Below are 19,208 nucleotides of genomic sequence, written 5' to 3' on the forward strand. Positions count from 1 at the left end.
TGGCCGTCCATGCGGTGCACGCAATAATTTTTCAATTTTTGGAGGTCCCTCGCCCTTTTCTCCGCTCCTCTCCCGGCGTTCTCCGTAAAGTCTAGGGTTTCGATAACCGGGCGAGCCAGGGCTCCTTCTTCCTCCGAAACGTTCTTCTTCCTAACGGGTAATGGCGGCGGAATCATCTCGATCGTTCGGGAAGAAGCGCGTCCGGGACGAGGAGAGCATTCTGGATAAGGGAGATGCCGATAGAACCCTAGGGCTAGGTGACCCTCTCCATCTCCGGTCTATCCTTTCTTTCCTTTTCTAAATCTTTTTTGTGGTTGTCTTTTCTTGATTTTGATCGTTTATAAAAAAACACAAATATCCGCCATAAGATAGTGTCGATTGAGAGGAGAAGAATCTAATCTATTGTTAACTTAGAAATATTACGAACGAGATGAATTCGCTTTTAATTCTTTTCGACTGAACTGTGGTCTGTGTGGTCCTAGCCCTACTCTAGATCTCAGGTTTCCCTAATTATGAGCCTTTAGGTTTTATGATTGATTTCAACAGCAGTTTAGCACGTCATGTTTGTAATCTCTTATGCTTAATTGTTAATGTGAATTAGATGGCAGAGCCGATTCTACCTTGTTGATGCTATTAATGTACGCCTGTTGGAAAGGCAACGATTGCTTAGATTCTAACAAAGTCAAAGATCATGCCTTCCAGCCCCTAAGCAACAATTACATGCTGTGTGAAAGATGGGCAGGTATGCGTATGTTGAGGTGATGGAAGAAATAGAGGATAAGAGTGGGAAGATTCTTGCAGTATGCTGGTTCTTTGCATCATTTCCTTGCATAGAAGTTTCACAGAAAAATAGGAGATGATGGAGGGCCTTATGATAGACAGAGTAAGAGGAGATGGAGGAGAGAATAAGGAAGAGGGGATAAAGGAAGGTCAAACAAGAATAACAAGAAAGAGATGAGGAGAGGACTAGAGATGAAGTAGCAAGAAATAAGGAATAAAAGAGGACAATTGGGAGGAAACAATTTGATCCTCTTCTATTGTTATATTTGTCATTGTAGTTTGGGGGAGAGCCGTGGGTGTTAGCATAAAAGTGAAAGAAGAGAGTTGGGCAGGGTTTGGATGAGGAGGTCTTGATCATTAATCACTTTAGCATGCCTTTAGATCCGTATTTAAATTATTTTGCTAGATTGCAGACGTCAATTAAGAAGCCTCATTAATGATGTTTGCTTCACATTTCCACTTCAACATTGCATTTGCTAATTTATCATTTTATATCTCTTGAATTTCGCTAGTACCCCCAACTTTATCATACCTTGAAATTTCAACAACTTGGACTTTCATCTAAAAACTTTTATTCATTTTTAATTTCTTAATCCCTCAACACGTTCATCTTAACATCTTCGTTTCTGTTATGTTTCTTTTTTAATTTATAAAATTATTTATTTGTCCTAATGTTTCTGGTCATCGAACCATCTATATTGCTGTCTTATATGGTTTCATCCATAGACTCTCTCTAGTATTTTTATGAATAAAAGTAAGTACAGGTAGTCATAGCTTCATTTCTAGCCTATCTTTCATCTACATTACATTTAATATTTGCTTTCGTTCAATTTATTTCTATTTTTTCTCTTCCAATGTTTTCTTCCAGAACTCCAGTTTGACATTAACATAGTCCAATCTGCAATCACAACTATTAAGTTATATATGTGTAATTCTCTTATTATTTAGGGTTTATAAAATAATTCCTGAGATGTCCATTGTACATGCAATACACAAGTCTTGGACTATTGGGAATGTGAACTCTTGGTTTCTTAGGGAAAGAAAATCTGAAATCAATCATTCCCAAGAGCGGGGACTCCTAAATGCCAAGAGAGCAGCATCTCAAAGCCATCTTTATCTACATTAGTTTTACTTGATGAAAAAAATAAAATATTGAGAAAGTAAGAATATCAGGTGCTTATCCATAGAAATCGGCATCTGAACTTTTTTTATCTCATTTAAATTGTCAACTAAATAAAAGAATCACAGGTGCCCACCATTCCTCTCATAGGCATTCCATGTACCAATATGTAATTTTACATAATAACCCGAATAAGCATGCCATCTGGTACATTGCTGTGAATTTATTTTCATGTTTTGTTGCATGTTTCCAGTTGCATGTGTTTGCATGTCTGTGGGTATGCATGTGCTTGCACACATGAACAGGTGTGTGAGAATGACTGGTAATAATTTATCATGAAGATGGAGTGTCTGTTATTTCTGTCTAGTTACAAAATACTTGTTATACAATGCTTCATTTGCAGAATTAGTTGGATCTTACTTTCCTACAACTATATAACTGCAGAGAATAATCTGACATTTAGTGATACGTTGATAGCTCTACAAATGATGCGTGCACAGTTTCCAAATATCGAGAAGGTATATACCTTAATTCTTTAACAGTCTAGTCAACTTTACCAAATTTCAACCAAGAGGTGAAGATATATTGAAAACATGAATGTTTTTGACGAGGGTGTTCAGAGCATGTTCTGATAACAGTATCATGCATCAGCATGTTCTGTGTGTCGACCCACCAATATCCTTCCAAGCATAATGAGCAAATTAAGGAGAATGAACCCCAGTTGGAAGAACAAGTTTCTTGCTGTGGAACTGACTTAATTTAATGATTGCATCTCAGTTTTAGGAGTTGATCACATAATTGACCATGTAAAATGGCATACAAGTAGCTGCAGTTAACTCATCAGATTCTATAGGACTTTGTATGGTAATTCTATCCTTGATAAGGGAACTCTTATGAGTTGCAAAAAAGAAGCGAGCATAAGGCATTTTTCTTTTTGAAATGGATATGACCCAATCTCGCTTTTTTGCATGTGCTATTTCTAGTATGTATGGATAATGATACTGAAAGAATTTTTTGTAGATCAAATTACTTCTACCTACTATATAGTTTAAACTATCAAGAACTACTGGTCTTTTAATTGTGTTCTAAAAGAAACTTTCTTAATTGGAATATGAGCTTTGGTGGGAGAAAAATGTAATAAAAATTCAAATAATACACTTTTAAGTTTCTTCCTCCATTGAAAAGATCTATCGAGCTAAATTTTGAAGTTATATTATGTATTTTGGGCTTGCCTGGAATAGGAGGGCTGGTTTGGTTTTCCTGAAGGTGAAAAGGCATTGGAATTCTTCTCTTCTTCAGTAAGCAAATTCTCAGGGATACAACGGTTTTAAGGACTTAGCACATGAATATTTAACTGAGGACGCATTAGTTGTAGGGTTTCACCAACATTATGTACTGGGTTAATGGGTAATGAAGGGTGAAGGTATCATGCAGCACTGATGATGCTAATGCTAGTAGAGGCAAGATGCAATGTCACCATGTTTGCAGCTCTGTGTATTGTTTATTTGATTGGCTTACTAGCATGGTATTAAGGGATGCTTTATTTGTACACAACTTTCTTTCTTTCTTCTGTCTGTATAGTTCTATTTTTTTAGTTTGCTTGGCTTTTCTATATAAACTATCAAATATATCAAGAGAAAAAACAATTAGTTTATCGGTTTATTAGAAAGCTTATTGTACATACTGCTTTTTAGTCATGGCTTAGGTGAAACATGTTGGAAAGAGCATATTTGTTATTTGCAACAAAACCTTTTCTTGCAGAAACTTGAGTTGGTATCCTGAACAGGTGTAGCATAGATCAGTGCCAGTTTTGGTCAATAGCAGAAGAATGACAAATATAACCCTAAAACTCTACATCCGCTGTGACCACATGCAATGATTTGTCTTGGTGGAACAATCTGCGGGATATTGGGACGGGGACTGTCCCCGGGATAGACCGTCCCACCATTGTCTCAGTATCCCGTTTAGCATGTCCCGAGACATTTGCCATCCCAAGTGTTGGGATGGGGTGGGCCGTGGCATCTCCCATTCTATGGAAAAAGCAAGGAGAACCCCTCTCCATGGGATTTGAATCATTGACTTCATGTTTCCTACAGAAGGTTGAGTTTTTGTGCTCAATCCTTGTTGTTAGGATGTATCGAGATGAAAGTTTGCTTCTTTGCTAGAAATTCTGGTCCCTAAATTGGTATTATTCAATATTCTGATTCTTGTTTGGATTGCATATTGGCAAACATGGAAAGCTAGACTTGCATGTGTATAAATTACTTTGTGCGATTATCTTTTGGTTCCTTGTTTTTAGCATTTTGATGTGAATGCCACATAAATTTTTATGTACTTGCAGGTTGCCATGCAGCCTTTCATCTTACGTTCACAGTTGTATAGTAGTGTAAAGGACAGGACACAAGTGGATAGAGACCTGGAGGTTGGTTTTCGAACTTTTATTATTTTATAAACTTAGAATCTCCTAGGTTTCCTGATAACTACTTGCCTTTGATGTAGTTTCCCCCACAATTTTCCTGATTTTGTTGTTAGTTTGATCAATACCATCTGATGCTTGTGCCTGCTCAGTCCTGCTTTACCAGCTGCTAAACTTCCCGATGCATGCTTGGTATTCTGTAATTTATTTTGGCAAATCTAGCTCTCAAATAGATGCAATTGGGTTTAAACTATTTTTGTGATCATTGATTTGTGTGGAAGAGAACTTTGAAGCAAACTTCCCTTTTTTCTCACTTTATTTGTTGGTTTTGCAGCAACTGTGTGAAAACATAATTCGATTTGTAATCTGTCATTGAACTATGGTCCTTCATGAGGTGGCCTTATAAATTGAATTCCGGTCAATTATTACAATTATTGTCGTTCATCATGTTTTGAGATTTAAAAATCTTCTGATATTTATAAAGTGAACTCTTATGCATTTTCTGAATTAGTCTTATGTATTTTCCATCGACTGAATCTTAACATGAAACATTTTCTTTTTTCCTTATAGTCGTTGAAGAAGGAGAAAGTCTTGCGCTTATTCAAACTAAATACTGGCCAAGATGACCATGCGATAATGTTTTTAGATGATTACCTCAAACAGGTCCTTCCTGCCTGCTTTCTCACTAAAATTTGGTTTGTGATTCATATAATGATCTTTTCCAGCTATGGCCATGATCAATAGTATTTCTTAAACTCTCCATGGAAGAAAGGAGATTTGTGTATATGATATTATGAGAAGCCTAGAAGAGATAGCTGGATTGTGTAGCCCAGACAATCAAAATTAATGCTTAGACCTCCAACTTCGGAAAATTGTTGTCCATTTCAAAATTGTTTATGCGCATAAAGATGTGGATTTATCTCAACAAAACACGAACTTATCTTTTATGCTTACAAAAGATGATTTTTCTTCTCTTTATAAGGATCTCTATTCGTATGTCATGAATGCTCCCAAATGATGCAAAAGGGCATGCTCAACATAACTAAAGAATACAGATAGTTCCAAGATATGATTGCCATTCAGTCTTTTTAATCTGCTTATTGATTTCTGTCAAGTGCATAGATTTTGAGTGCAATTCTTCGCTCGTTATAGTCAAGTGTATTTGTCAAGGTGGTCCATGGAATAATTGAAACCGATGCTTGTCATGGTTGATTAAATTATGATACAGATATTGGGTGCTCTATTGGTTAATATGTTGTAAATTGGTGTAAGTATACCATAAGAAGCATATGTTGTCTCTTTCTAGCTATAGAATCATAGAAGCATAGAAGCATTATATGGAAACATACTTCTCTCTTTAAATTGAAACCATATGTTGTCTTTTCCAACCTATTTCAAAACTTTGAATTTTGTATTCACCAACCTTCAAACTCCTAAGATACACTTGAAGAGTGACTTTTACCAACTTAAGCTTTTTACTTCTGCACCGATCTTTTCTTATTACATATTCAACTGCGTGTCAACCAATGAAAATATTTCCTTTCATTCTAGTGAGTGAATGATCTCATTGTTGCTAAAATCTTATGATTCATGATTTGAATGATTCATGATTTGAATCTCACGATTCACGATATGAATCTTACGATCCGAATCAAAAAAGGCCCTAAATGATCCAGATCCCATCCTTGGATCAAGCTTAGTTTAGGATCACAAGATTTAGATCCATATGATGGACTATATGTTCCTTTGGATCACAGGATCCAATTTGATAAAGTTATTTATATATCAAATCACATATAGGTTCTTTTTCTATGATTTATTTGACTAGTTCGTTCTTAAATTGCTTATTACTAATATATCTCAAATAGTAAAATTTAGCAATTCTGTTATTGGAGTTCATAGAGTTAAAAATAAGATGCAAGATTTTGTATTTTGACAGTCACATGTTAAAGTCTTTTCCTTGCTTATTCTAAAGCATTCTACATAAAATGATAATTAAACTCATAAGGTGTATACAAATATCATGAATAATCGAACAGAATATTTGTCTCATTAGAAACACTATATATGGGCCTAAATTTGGTGAATACCGCTCTTGTTTTATGTATGCTTTTTATTCCTCATTCATCCACTTTATAGTTGACTTGTATTTCAATTTTCACATTTCTTTTATATTTAAGAATATTTGAAAGAAATAAGAAAAAAATCGTAGGATCTATGATCTGATTCACGGTCTGATCTGATCTAGCCCCCTCTATGATTTACATCTTCATCCTGATATAAACAACATTAAAGGATTTTACCTTTATCTGCCAAATGTTATGTTATGTTTTAGTAATTTAGGGCTTCATGATCGCTTGCTTTGATTGTTTAGTGTGCATGTATAGGTGGCAATTGCTGTGAAGAGGTTAGAGATAAAAAATCAACAAGATTTGGAAGTTTTTGAGTGGTTCAAGAAATATGTTATTGAGACAAAATTGGATGTTAGCATAGACCACCAGGAGTTGGTAAGTCATTTACATTCAATGGTGTAAAATTTTAGCCTGTGCATACTTCATCTTCTCATGGTTTTCGGTTGCCCTTCATAGGCTTCTATTGGTTTCTTTAAAGTTGCAAAACTGTTCAAGTTCATATTATGTCTAATGATGTCTATTATATACATGTAGATAAGTTACATTGTATGTCTGATCTGTTATATGCACACTGTACATTGTTAGATAATCTTCTACCTGACTAATCTCCATAGGTTAGTCTTCATAATATTCATTTTTCATATAACATTGTGAAAAATCCCATTTATTCCACGTAATAATAAAATAAAACTACTTGACCCGGTGGTAGACCCAGGTGTAACAACTTCATTTTTCATATCATATCTATAGGTCACTAAGGTGGTTGACAAAATCTGCTCAGTCCTTCCCTAGACCTTCTCAACTTATAGACTAAGAGTTGTATTGCATAATTGACCACAACTTTGGTGATTATATATATTTGCTCAACATGATTGGTATTGCTGTGATGTCATCTTTTCTTATACTAGTTTCCAAATGTTATGAACTTGTCCCACAATTTAGCTTGATATTAACCTATATATAGTCTTTAAATTTGGGAATTTGGGAAATAACTGAATACTTTTGTCATCTTTTGATAATGATCTTCGCATTTACTGCATATTGTTTCCTTTACAGTTTTGGTACTCTTTGCTGCATTGCAGTGCGCACTCTTATCTTGTGGAGCTGAAGTGAAAGACAAACATGTTACGTTTTTAATTAGTGCTGGTCTCCTTGTAAGTAAAACCTTTATGTTTAATTTTTCAATTGAAGAAAGATATAATCCTGTTATGTTTCAGTAATGTGTACCGACCAAGATTACACTGATGCCTAATGTTCACCATATCACATTGAGGTATTATCTGCTGAATCAGTTAATTCCTAATTGGATGTATTTAGGAAAAGGAAAACAAGTTTAAACAGAGCTAAATTTGAGGAGAACGGATGCAAAGAAATGGTAGGAAAGACCATTGGAGCACATTGTGGTTTAAACTTGATTATTTATGAATAGTACTAACTACTAACTATCATACCTTCAGAAGTTTGCTAGAGTTTTGTTCTTGTTACGTATGGATTAATGTGAAGTTAGACTCTTTTCCTCCATGTATATAATAGATGACATAAATTCACAAGGGATACATTAAATTAGCGTGTGCAGGGACAAAAGGGTGTGGAGTAAGGTAAAGTATGCATTTTAAGAATAAACATGTAGATTCATTTGAAAGCTTGTTGATGATAATTAATGCAAACCCTTTTTTCAACTAATCTCATTGCAAATTGCAAAACAGAATTTAAAAGGAGATTGGAGGACTACCTTACACCCCCCCCCCCCCCCCCCCAACCACAAAAAAAAGGGGGGGGGGGGGGGGGGCGCGGAAACAAAATGAACTATTATGTTCCCCTTGGAGACAATTTCACAACTAAATCAGAATCAAAGTTAGAGATAACTAAGAGAAAGAAGAAAAAAGAAAAAACTAAAAAATGAATAAAAGAAAAAATAGCAAATCTTCTACTAGAATGAATTGGAGAAAAATGTAGAAAATATGATTATCTTCACAAGACTTAGCTATTCTCTTGCGTTCTCCTGATCACTTGGATGATTTTCTTTGTAATTTGTCCATGTGATTTTGGATCATATCACTACCCAAAAGATTGGGAATAATAGAATATCATGAAGAGAAGGGGAAAAAATTAAAGAAAATTGGAAGATTAGTACCAGGTAAACCAAGGTTCGTGGAACCAACATCAGGGGTTGTACCAGTTAGTGATCGGTTCAAGGTGTATTGGAACTAGGAAGAGGGAGGAGAGAGAGGAAAAAAAGAGATAGGGGGCGAAACTGTTGTGGTTGTCATCGTCTTTGGGAGAGAGAGACTAGGAGAAAAGGAGAGGGCGAGGAAGTTGTGGGGGCATTATCATCTTCAGAGAGAGACAGAGAGAGAGAAAGAGAGATGGAGGAAAGAGAGAGAGAGAGAGGAATGAGAGAGGGGAAAATTACCAAGGTCATTGTCTTCAGTAGGGAGATTGAGAGAGCGGAAAGAGAGAGAGAGTGCGAAGCACATACCTGTGGTCATCATTGGAGGTGGCGGTGATGGCGGGTAGCATCAAAATCCTAACCCTAGCTGAACTGCCCGAATTGTCCTAAATCAAGCAAAACCAGATAGATCAATTCAGTTCAGTTCTACTCGATTCAGGTTAGTTCAGGCTGGTTCGAGGCCGTTTCTGAACTGAACCTGCGTCTTGACTCGATTTCCTACCGGAATAGATTGGTATGTCTTGAACCGAATGGTTTGGATCGAGACAGTGACCTTGAGTTAAACCTTTTCTCTCATTGTCCCACCATGTCTCTTAAAGAGAACTTGTATTTGGACTGCTTTCACAATTTGAAACAGATTTTCAATCTTTCCTCTTTTCCTGATTCAAAAGAGATTTTGGATTATACACATGGCATTGAAATCTGATTCTTTTTTTTATAGAATGCTCACAGAGGCTTGTAAAATACATGGTAAGATATGATCCACATCCAAAAAAATCAGCGATAGATCTTGTCAAGCAATCCATGCTGATGGTGAGATGTTTAATAATTGATGAGATGAAGAGTAGGTGGGTGATGTTATAGAAGAAAGAAAGAATAAGGAGATCTAAGATAATAGAAGGTGGCTATGACTTTACCATGCATGGATGGTCACAAACGTGTATTTGAAATCCACACACCAAACATCATTAATAAAGAGGAGTTGCAGGAGTATTGGGAGCACCGACGAATGATTTGAAGGAGTAGAACATCAATGCCAATGAAGAAAGAATAAGGGAGAAGATATAGCAGGAGTCGTCCAGTGAAAGGGAGGGATCCAATTCATACATAATGTAATTCTTGATTCCTTTGAAATTATGAACTGATAAAAACAAAGAGAAAGAAACAGCAGTCCAAACCATGTGTTGCTGGCTTGTTGCTTACATGATGTTTGATGTTGGGGAAGGGAGAGGCAGGTGTTAAGCTGGGTAATTATTACTTGAGGTTTCTTTTTTTGGATATTAAAATTAAAAAAATCCTTATTAAAGACCTTATACATGGAATACTGTAGCTCTAAGCAAGCTTAAATCAACTGTACCTATCAGAAGCCCAGCTGTTCCTAATGGTTTAGTCAGTTGACTGTGCTGGCTATTCCTGCATCACCTTCATTTACATTGGCTTAGATATTCTTAAGCGTCAAACTTATTCTTACCAGTACAGCTTCAGAGAGAACAATGCTGTATAAGATGCTAATGTGAATGTTATTCATATGTTCTTTAAGCGACACTTGGCATTGCTTTGTATTATCATGCTTGAGTTTCTTGTATTTATCATTAACAGCTGATTTCATATCAAAATTTGAATGCAAACATCTGAATCAAATCAAAACCACATTTTTATCTGCTCTAAATTTATCACAATTTGTTATTTAGTTATGGCCTTCTCTGATATATATTTTTAACTTTGCTGTAGAATCGCCAGTTGATTGATCCGAATATGTACTGGTTCACAATTCCAAATATTGGGTCAATATTGAAGGGTCTCTCACAAGTATGTGCTTCTAGACTGCAAGAAATTTACTCTGAGATTTGATATTTTTCATATGTTGTTTTAGTCTGGAAGTCACATCATTGAGAATTGATATATTGCCACTCAGATAGTTATTCATTTTCCATATCTTTAAACCATCAAAGAAAGATCCATATGCAGTGATATCCCCCATTCATATGTGCCATTTTACCTTTGCTGTTTCATGCAAGGTTTTGTAACTTGTTTCTTCACGCATCTGCAAACTTCCCCCACCCCAACCCCAAAAAAGAAATGAAAAGAAGAAAAAGAGAGAAGAACCACACACCTAAAACCCCCTGTCTAGTCACCGCTCAGTCCACTGGTCCTATGTGGAAGTTGGTGATCATTTGGATGATACTAACGTACCAATCTCCAACTGCCACAGATGAACTGAGTAATGGCTGAAATGGCCAATGGGTGATCTGTAGCAGTACTCATGAATTTGTTTTGTCTTGGTTGCAGCTCTTGACTGTTCTTTATTTGGTCCATGATTGTGTGTGTGTGTGTGTGTGTGTTTTTTTGGAGAACTCTCTTGGCTTTTTTAAGCAATAACCTTCATTTTTTGTTTATCTTATTTGCATGTGACATTTTTGAGGAAAACAAACTATTTTCATGAATCATGTGTAATTTTACATAATTTTTTCCTCATGGTAACATAATTAGCAATGTGGTGCTTATTAGCCCGGATATATATATATATATATATATATTTATTTATTTATTTATTTATTTATTTACGCGTGCGCGCGCACACACATATATCATATGTTGAATGGTTTTCTCTCTGCATTATAGTTAATCATGAAATGTTTTACTTTATCATTTAGGGAAGAAAGGAGCTCCTCTCATTCTTAAATCGTAGAAAATTCAAAGAGATGCTGCTTGCTCCTTTGGAGAAGAAACAGTTGCGCTTTTCACCTCTTGATATGCGGTTCCATCTTCGAGATCTTATTGGGTCTGGTCACCTGAAAACAGTTCGAACCCCAACTGGGTTACTTGTCCGAGTCTCAAAAGATTAAGACACAGGTGCTTTCAGTTTCACTTTATTTAGGCTATGATTATGAGCTCTACGCTATTTGTCTGAAATAAAGTGGTTCCTGTATGTTTGAGATCCAAGTATACCTGCATTTGAGATATGTATGGTCTAAGTTGGATAATTTGTTATTCTTCTGGGGAAAAAGAATCATGTGTTAACAAGGCACCATATCACTGACCACCGGAGAGCGGAGCCTTCATTCATTTTTCTCCTGTTTCAAGTCTGTCAGGTATCTAGATAATTGACAGAGCAAGGATTCTCAAATTGTTTCATTCATTGATCTTAGTTATTGCTTTGGCTGGTTAGCTGAGGGAACTACCTTTGTTAGATTTGCTGCTTAATAGTTTCTCTTATTTTCCATTTGCCTATAGTGCTCTGTATTTAAGCATTAGAATAATTGTTACTGTTAATATATATTTTAGCTGGATTCATGACTGGTTCTAGGTGATGTGTCTTTTAGCATAATCATTTGTCTATGATTGGTCATATATCCGGTTACTTTCTAATATTTGCACCAGACAATCTTTCTTCTGGCTGTTGATTGGTCTTACTCATCTGTGACGTATGGCAACAATGTGATTTAATAATATTTACCATCTTGAAGCAAGGTTCTAGACTGTTATTGCCTCGTTGGCTGACATGTTAGGCCTGAGACATGATATATTTTATTATTGATACTTTACTAGACTGGTGTTCTAAATTGGTTCGATACATTATAGATAATTTTAATTTAATCAAATAAAAATGTGAAAAAAATCATACGATTATAATAATTTCTTTATTGGACAAAGACTTAAAATGGTTTCATATGATTTTGTTTATTAACTTTCCAGTGGCTTGATCATATTCATTGTATAAATCAACGTAACAGTAAATGGAATTCTGTTGTTGGTGCATAGTAAGGATCACGAGCCATCAAACTTGATCAATTATGAGGGCCATCAAACTTGATCAATTTTGAAAGCCATGTCAGCGATAAAATGTGTGAGTAGTGTCAGCTTGAAATTTACATTCTTAAGATTACATGGTGATGATGGAGATATGGGTTCATGAGGAGGTTCTTCTATGTTCCAGAACATGTCATAATTACATTTTCTGTTGATTTTTTTACCATTCACATTCTCCTAGTGCCCCCTGTGCATGAACTTCTATTTAATGTGCAACTGATTGTCAACTAAGAAAATTGAGACAATCTGCTTAAAGAAGTTTCTCAACTGAAGTTATTGTCACTTTTTTGTTTGTGGAAATTGAGATCATATGCAAGTCAAATTTTGACTCTTGCTGGCACAATCTTGAACCTGCGAATTAGAATTGTTCTGAGTCTTTGCTAGACTTTTTTTTTATTAATGTTATCAAGATGAGAGAATCAAGATGGACATCATATGATTTGTGGATGTTATGAGGCCCTATTGGAGTGTTTAGGTTGCAAAATTTTAAATTTTCAAGATGATCTCAACCACAAGGGGCAACTAGAAAAAGACATGCCAGTATCTCCATTATGTTACTATCATGGGAGGATTTCTTGGCAAATGTAATAGAATTTTGATCCTTGCGTAGAGTACTGAGGCACCCTTAGAATCTATCCTACTTGGTGGAGAATAAGGCACAACCTCTGAATGAAGGTCATTAGAAGGGTTAGGGACTATTATGTTTGGTTGGAATGTGCTTAATAGATCACTAAGAAATTGAAATCAGCTAGCACACGGCGTTATATTGTCTGGTCTTGCAGAAACTCATTAAATTCAATCCAATATCTGGTTACCTGTATCTGGACAACCCGAAATATAATTGCAGATGACAATACCAAAGGTCTTTGGTGTTGAAGTAGTGCTGGACCAACAGTCTTATCTGCTTAACTTGTGGGACACCGAAGGATACAAATGATCACTCTTATCTGCTTTGGGGTTCTAGGTTTGCAAGCCTCTCAGAAAAATAAAACCCTCTGAAGCGAGGGTGGAAATGCATGTTTTTTTTTCACGCAAGTATATATTCCTGAAATAGAGTCGTAAGGTCAGGATTCTGGGGAAACACCGAAGAAGGGCAAAGATTTGTGAAATAAAAATTAACAAAAAATAAAGACAGACTTCTTATTTTATCATTTTTAATATTTATTTCGAAAAAATAAAAATGAAAGGCATCTCCATAGATAAAAAAAATATAGAATTCTGTTTTTTTCTTCTTATTTTTAGAACAGAACGTATTTTTTATTGATATAACCATTTGACCGTATGATATATACAAAATAAATCAATCATCCATGATCAAGTGAAAATTTAAATTTTATCCAAAAAAAAAATTCATTCATGCAAATTCTAAAAGTAAAAAAATTATCAAGAAGATAGAAAAAAAATCAAGATACTACAAAAAAGAAATGGCGACAAAGGAATGATTAAAAAAAAAAATTGAAAAATTATCAACAAACAGAGTAGAAGGGTTCTTGAATTTAACATGGAGCAATTAGATTAGTGATCCACATAAGATCTTCAAAATATTATCAATAAACAGAGATTTCAGCCACAGGAACCAGCACTCAATGTGCTGCACCTGCAGCAACTAGCTAAATGATTCGCGTAAGATCTTCATAATATTGTCAAGAAACAGAGCAGAAGGTTCTTGGAGGACGGATCTCTCCTTGAGCTTACCTCAGTCACAGGAACTAGCGCTCAACCTACCACACGTACAGCTTCGTAAAGTGGAGACCTTAGGTTCGACGCGCGGCCGGAGGCGCCCCACGTCTTCTGTCATGAGCGCAACCGGGGAGATGCGCGGCCAAAGTCGAAGGTGCCCCACGTCTTGTGTCAGGAGAAGGCAGAGAGAGAGAGGGACGGATGGAGAGGGATCCGTAGTATAGTTTTGTCCGACGATCCTATATATACCATCGACAAAAGGACGATCCTATTATATACCATCAAAAAAGATCAAAGGGATCACCTTGTGCGCGCGCGAGCCAAACCCGTGGCCATGGCCTCGGTGAAGCAGCATCCCATTGGCTCAAAAGCACGCTCCTCTCATGCATATTCAACCCGTGCTCCTCTCTTTCGGCCAAGCTCTCGCCGCTGCATCTCTCGTAGACTCACCTTGGGGCTTTGTCTCGGCGCACTCTGCAACCGCGGTTGGGCCACAACCGACTCCATCGGTGTTATGTAGCTTGGCACCGCCGTTGGGTGGTGGTGGTAGGCGAGGGAGCTCTTCTGCTGCTCCCTTCCGCAGCGAGGACTTGCAGAGGCCACAACTCGGTGGGCGATGACATCACAGGAGTGGTGGGGGCGGTGAAAAGGGGAGGACCCCGAGGCCTCTGCTCTCCTCCCGATCGAGAACACTTCTTCCTCCATCATAGATTCATAGGGATAAATTCCTATATATGGGGTCTCTAGAACTTCCGAATGGGCCGGAAATAGGCTCGGAGCAAGGCAAAAGTGCAAAACAAATCAATCGGGGCTCAAATTTTGATACAGAGAGGAAATATAATGCTGAAAGCAACGAGTAAGAGACGAGGCACATGAGAGGGCTCGCTCTCGTTTCAAAGCAGGCTCCTTTCTCCTCTGCACCATAGCTTGGATCTCCTCGATGCTCTGTGGCCGATCATCTTAAACGTCCACAAAGCTACTCCTTTCTCTCGACTGTCAGGTATCTCCCAACACTCGAAAGCATCTTGCTTGGAAACTATGAGTCAAAAGTATAAGTAGTCTTACCCCAAAACGCAAACAAGGATGAGGAAATTTTTTTTATCCTGTTCTACGGCCTATATATGTAAGAGTAATTACCACCATGGATCTTCTCGATGCCAGCTTCTGGAGGTATCTGGAGTCCCGAATGGAGGTGTCGCAGCTAAAGGGAGGACTTGTTGCTGCTGCGTCCGGCTGCCTCCTGGGCGAGCCGGTCCACAGGGTCTCTCACCCAGGCCTGGATCCTAGCCAGGGCGTACTTGCGTCCTACTTCCGCATGTTGTGTCCCTTCACCAGTGCCTGCAGCTTCACCAACCTTTCTCAAAGCCCTTAATAAGCACTCTCCTTGCTTCCCTCCCCATTCTACCCCAACATAAAGAATATTAAAGAGATCGAATCTTTCACCAAGAAAACGATGTAGGAGGGTACCGAGTATCCTTCAAAAGTTGTTTGGATGACGATGGTCGCATAGTCCTCCCAGTTTGGTTTCATTCATTTGAGGACTTGGTTCCATGCATGGTGAGGCATACTCTCTCTCTCTCTCTCTCTCTCTCTCTCTCTCTCTCTCTTAGCTTCTTTGTCTTTGGTTCCTCTTTTCTTGTAGCAGAGAAATTCTAGTTACATGAGATGGCAATCACCTGGGGTCATGCGGTTTTATATTTCCTTGATACTAGAAGTTTTCACCTTATACAAATTGTGCCACGGGTGCTTCGGTCCTTAAAAAATCAGAGGGACACCGCATGGCAGGCATACGACATAATTCCGGTAAATCAAGTAACTTGAGAAACTCAATTAAATTTTTTTTAAACTTGCGAGGATCTAACCGGAACTCAGGCAATAGTCGAGAAGGTGAAAATATGTATATAATAATATTTTTTTTTTTTTTAATAATGCACAAGCAGGATTAGAGTTTTCTTCATATTGTTGGGCATAGATGGACCACGTCCATGAGCCCGTGACTTGATTCTTGTGACTCGTGAGCCCGGAGACTGCAACTTAGTGCAGGATATTACATTCTTGTACTTATTTTAGATTGCTAATCTTGGATTTATTCGATTCTCCCAGTTCATTAAATATTAAATATCATCTTTGTAAACTGAGCTCGCATCTCCAGTGTCGGCTCTTCTTTGCAGATTTGATCTGGACTCGGTACAGCTTTTGAAGAATTAAATCCGATATTGTCGTAAAATCCTCAGTTTTGTCGCTTTCCAGAAGTTCAATAAAATATGTTATTAATTCTTTTTTTCTTTTTTAATATTTCACCATCGCGTTCCTCTCACCTTTTCCTCTTTGTTTTTTCTTCTCCTTTGAAATATGAACTAATAAAAGTTGTGACCTAATAATGCGCCTACCGTGAGGACCGTACGGACATATATTTAATTCTATATTAATTATTTACCAAAGAAATTTTAAACATTTTTATAAAAGTAAGAAATTTAAATAATATATTCTAACTAGTTATTTTGAGTAGATCCTGAATTGTAGCAAATAGTAACAAAACGAACTCATCCTATAGCTTATATAGACTATAAAATACTGCAGTATAGATTAATGAAAGCCGGCTATAAATTTATCATGATATTTATGATTAAATTTAAATAAATTAAATTTTTTAACCTTACCCGTATTTTTAACTCATGGACGCGGTTGAGGCGATGACGCTGACTCGCCATTTGCCTTGTCTATCTGGTGGGATCGACCCGTGACCTCAACCCGTGGACCCCCATTTCCTGATTGGTGAGCCAAGGGCTCGACGTGTCCAATCCCGTGCGTTCCCTTCAACTGTGTACTTACCTTCATGGTGGCACAGAACATCTAAAATTATTGGTGATGGGTCCCATCTTCCATGCTTCCCTCTCAAGAATTGGGTCGGTGTCCGTCCCAAGCAATGCTTGTAGACAACCATTTCCCACCTTCCCAAGCCATCAGAGCAGTCTCCCAGTGCTAAATACAACCCTAACTGGCCAGAGGAGCTTCTTTTTTATTATTATTATTTTAAAATATGTTTTCTGGTATCGCAACGAATCGCCATCTTGGAGAATGACATGACGATAGACTGTGACCATTCAATTAGAATATCCTGTCCTCTTGAATGGTTTTTTGTGAGGAAGGGCGTACGTAGCAGGTTTTTATGTGTTTCTTACGGTCCAAATATAACAAATGCCGTCACTGTTTACCAAGATCTCACTTGATCACGGAATTTTTCTGGATATGAGCTTTAGGGGGTGGGGTACGCATGGCTAGCCATAGTGTGCCATTGGAAGTTCGGAATCAAATCGATCCAAAAGTTTCATCATTTGATTCGTTGTCTGTTATTTTAGGTTGGACTCTATACCACTGATTGCTAAACCTGCCAACTACTTTTAGTTTTCTGAAAATATCTTGATCCTTTTGTCCTTTAAAATGATTATTTCTTATTGCTTGAGTTGTTGTTATTATGCAATAGTTTTCACATCTAAGCTAATGTTCGGGCCCTTGTTTCCCACGGAATGCCCAGGCTAGAAGAAAAGAGAGGTTCTACGTACGTATTGCAGCATTCATCCGGATATCTAACAAGTAGAGACGTTCAGAGACGGTTGGGCCATCCAAATCAGTGCATATATTGGATGAAAATATCCTTAGGCAGATAAACACTTACAAGACAGTAGGCCCCTTAATTGAACTAAACTATCCAATCAATGCATGTAATTTGGAACGTTTTAAGATGATTGATAAGCATGAATGGATATATATATATATATATATATATATATATATATATATATATATATATATATATATAGAGAGAGAGAGAGAGAGAGAGAGAGAGAGAGAGAGTTCAGATCTCTATCATGCATGTTTTGCATTGCAACCATACAGCCTTTGATGGCCAGCATGTTATCCAATTGTGAAGATGGACGACTGCTAAACGAGATGTAACAGGTCATACAGAGTTGCATTCATGTATGGTCCATCAATTTTGGATGTTTGATAACTATTTGTCTTCATGATTGAATAATATAGCGGCCATCCAGAAGTGTACATCTCTTTGCGATATGCAGACGTTTCCCGTATCCCACGGGAGAAGAGGATGGCCTTTGAGTGGGAAGTGCAACATTGGATATTTATTGGAGAGAAACAGTGGGAATTGTTGAAGATGGATATTTAGTTATGATAAATGCTCCAATCAATAGAATAGTAAAATAGTGCCATGTTCGTTTTTTTTTCCCGGAATCACTGATATAAAATAATCTTTTCGCTTTCCAAAAGAGAGCTACCGGGAGGCTACATATTATTTATGACGAGCACTCATGACGCAAAGAAAGGGGGTCCAGAAAGTGTTAATTACGTATTTATTAATACGCAGCTGCTATTGTTGCTGTTGTTAATTAATGAAAGGCTATGTTAATAGAGACGAAGGCTGCCACTTTTAAAGAGTGAAAGGGGGTCCAGACGCCCTGGTTATACGTTGTTTGGGCCATGCAAACACTCAATTAACAAATAAGAAAAAAAAAGGAGATATGGTTTGTTTGTTTGTTTATTATCAACAAAGAAAAAAAAAAGGAGATATGGTTTATTTGCTTTAGCTGTGATCGATGTTTTGGATCAAATACTAGAAATGCTTCTGAGGAATAAAATTCGCTACTCATTAGTAGATGATCATACGGATTTTGCCCCACCGATATGCCTCTGATCATGAACAAGTTGGTAGATTTGAATTTATCCCCCCTTTTTTTTGGGAAATCCATGCCAATTATTAGGCTGTTTCAAACAATGCATGTCCGACGGAGATATAAAAGATATTGCTTGGTTCTTCCATATCAGCATGGATGCTTGATTTTAATATTTTAGATATGATATATCTTTCTCAGATTTTTGTGTTCGAAGAGAAGCAGTTAGCCTATACAATGATTATAATGTTGAATTATATATATATGATGGTATGATGCTGGCAGTGGAATGTGAATTCAAACAAGTTGACCTCAAAGCCATCGAACAGGGTGCATGTAGACCACCGCCACGTACGTCGAGAAGTTCTTCTTCTTCTTCCATCTAGCTTTTGCTCCTATATATTTTCATGCA

At 37.1% G+C, this 19,208-nt stretch overlaps 1 protein-coding gene and 1 long non-coding RNA gene across 8 annotated transcripts; one reads left to right on the forward strand and one right to left on the reverse strand.

Moving 5' to 3' along the window:
- Nucleotides 1-116: 116 nt before the first annotated feature.
- Nucleotides 117-12,031, forward strand: LOC103721878 (Serine/Threonine-kinase). 7 transcript variants are annotated; one of them, XM_008812252.5, is made up of 8 exons: nt 117-257; nt 2,345-2,418; nt 4,242-4,322; nt 4,887-4,979; nt 6,704-6,823; nt 7,531-7,602; nt 10,350-10,427; nt 11,273-12,031. In XM_008812252.5, exons 1-8 carry the CDS (start codon nt 161-163, stop codon nt 11,462-11,464), a joined length of 807 nt encoding a protein of 268 aa, XP_008810474.1. In that variant the 5' UTR covers nt 117-160; the 3' UTR covers nt 11,465-12,031. The 7 variants fall into 7 exon arrangements, with proteins under 7 accessions (XP_008810474.1, XP_008810489.1, XP_088568997.1 ...); XM_088712871.1 differs by having other exon boundaries at nt 144-276; nt 11,273-11,929; XM_008812267.5 differs by lacking the exon at nt 6,704-6,823 and having other exon boundaries at nt 11,273-11,929.
- Nucleotides 12,032-13,913: 1,882 nt separating this feature from the next.
- LOC103721897 (uncharacterized) lies at nt 13,914-15,775 on the reverse strand. The gene is made up of 2 exons (XR_606369.5): nt 15,246-15,775; nt 13,914-15,144 (listed from the first exon to the last, which is right to left on the reverse strand). It is a non-coding gene; the product is annotated as an uncharacterized LOC103721897 (long non-coding RNA).
- Nucleotides 15,776-19,208: the final 3,433 nt, after the last annotated feature.

The sequence above is a fragment of the Phoenix dactylifera genome, chromosome 16 (assembly GCF_051530095.1).
Source record: "Phoenix dactylifera cultivar Ajwa chromosome 16, Ajwa_hap1_PhDact_Kaust_v1.1, whole genome shotgun sequence".
Taxonomy (NCBI): domain Eukaryota; kingdom Viridiplantae; phylum Streptophyta; class Magnoliopsida; order Arecales; family Arecaceae; genus Phoenix; species Phoenix dactylifera.

Excerpts from the sequence above, each read along its gene's own strand:
- LOC103721878 (XM_088712867.2), top strand. The coding sequence starts at position 2,236 with ATGAAGATGGAGTGTCTGTTATTTCTGTCTAGTTACAAAATACTTGTT. Across the intron at positions 4,980-6,703 it reads TAGATGATTACCTCAAACAG|GTGGCAATTGCTGTGAAGAG; the intron begins GTCCTTCCTGCC and ends GTGCATGTATAG. Across the intron at positions 10,428-11,272 it reads TATTGAAGGGTCTCTCACAA|GGAAGAAAGGAGCTCCTCTC; the intron begins GTATGTGCTTCT and ends TTTATCATTTAG.